Source organism: Myotis brandtii, unplaced genomic scaffold, assembly GCF_000412655.1.
Source record: "Myotis brandtii unplaced genomic scaffold, ASM41265v1 scaffold975, whole genome shotgun sequence".
NCBI classification, from domain to species: domain Eukaryota; kingdom Metazoa; phylum Chordata; class Mammalia; order Chiroptera; family Vespertilionidae; genus Myotis; species Myotis brandtii.
The window spans coordinates 568,395-568,686 of record NW_005372049.1 but is presented as its reverse complement, the minus strand read 5'-3'; the positions used below and the strand labels follow the sequence as shown (position 1 = coordinate 568,686).

Sequence of the window (292 nt, the reverse complement as noted above, 5' to 3'; positions counted from 1 at the left end):
TGCCAGCGGCCCCCCCCCATGCTCACCTCCAAGAAGGGCACGGCCCGGCAGGACGCGTCCCCCAGCAGCCGCTGCTTGGAGAGCTCGTTGAAGATGACCACGGGCAGGCAGAAGAAGAGGACCAGGAAGTCCCAGAGCGCCAGGCTGGCCAGGATGGCGTTCCAGGCGCTCTTCAGGTAGTAGCTGTGCCCCACCACGCACATGACCGCCAGGTTGCCCACGATGCCCACGGCGAACACCACCAGGGCCAGCAGCAGGATGGCGTAGGCGCCGTAGGAGTTCTCGGTCACCG

The 292-nt window shown here is 67.1% G+C and overlaps 1 protein-coding gene across 1 annotated transcript in view; it reads right to left on the bottom strand.

The window, feature by feature from the left end:
- GPR37L1 (G protein-coupled receptor 37 like 1) overlaps positions 1–286 on the bottom strand; it is a 3,658-nt gene extending 3,372 nt beyond the window's left edge. The window contains exon 1 of the mRNA XM_014533398.1: positions 27–286. Coding sequence (XP_014388884.1) covers positions 27–203 — 177 coding nt within the window. The 5' untranslated portion in view covers positions 204–286. The remainder of the gene's footprint in view (positions 1–26) is intronic.
- Between the last annotated feature and the right edge of the window lie 6 nt (positions 287–292).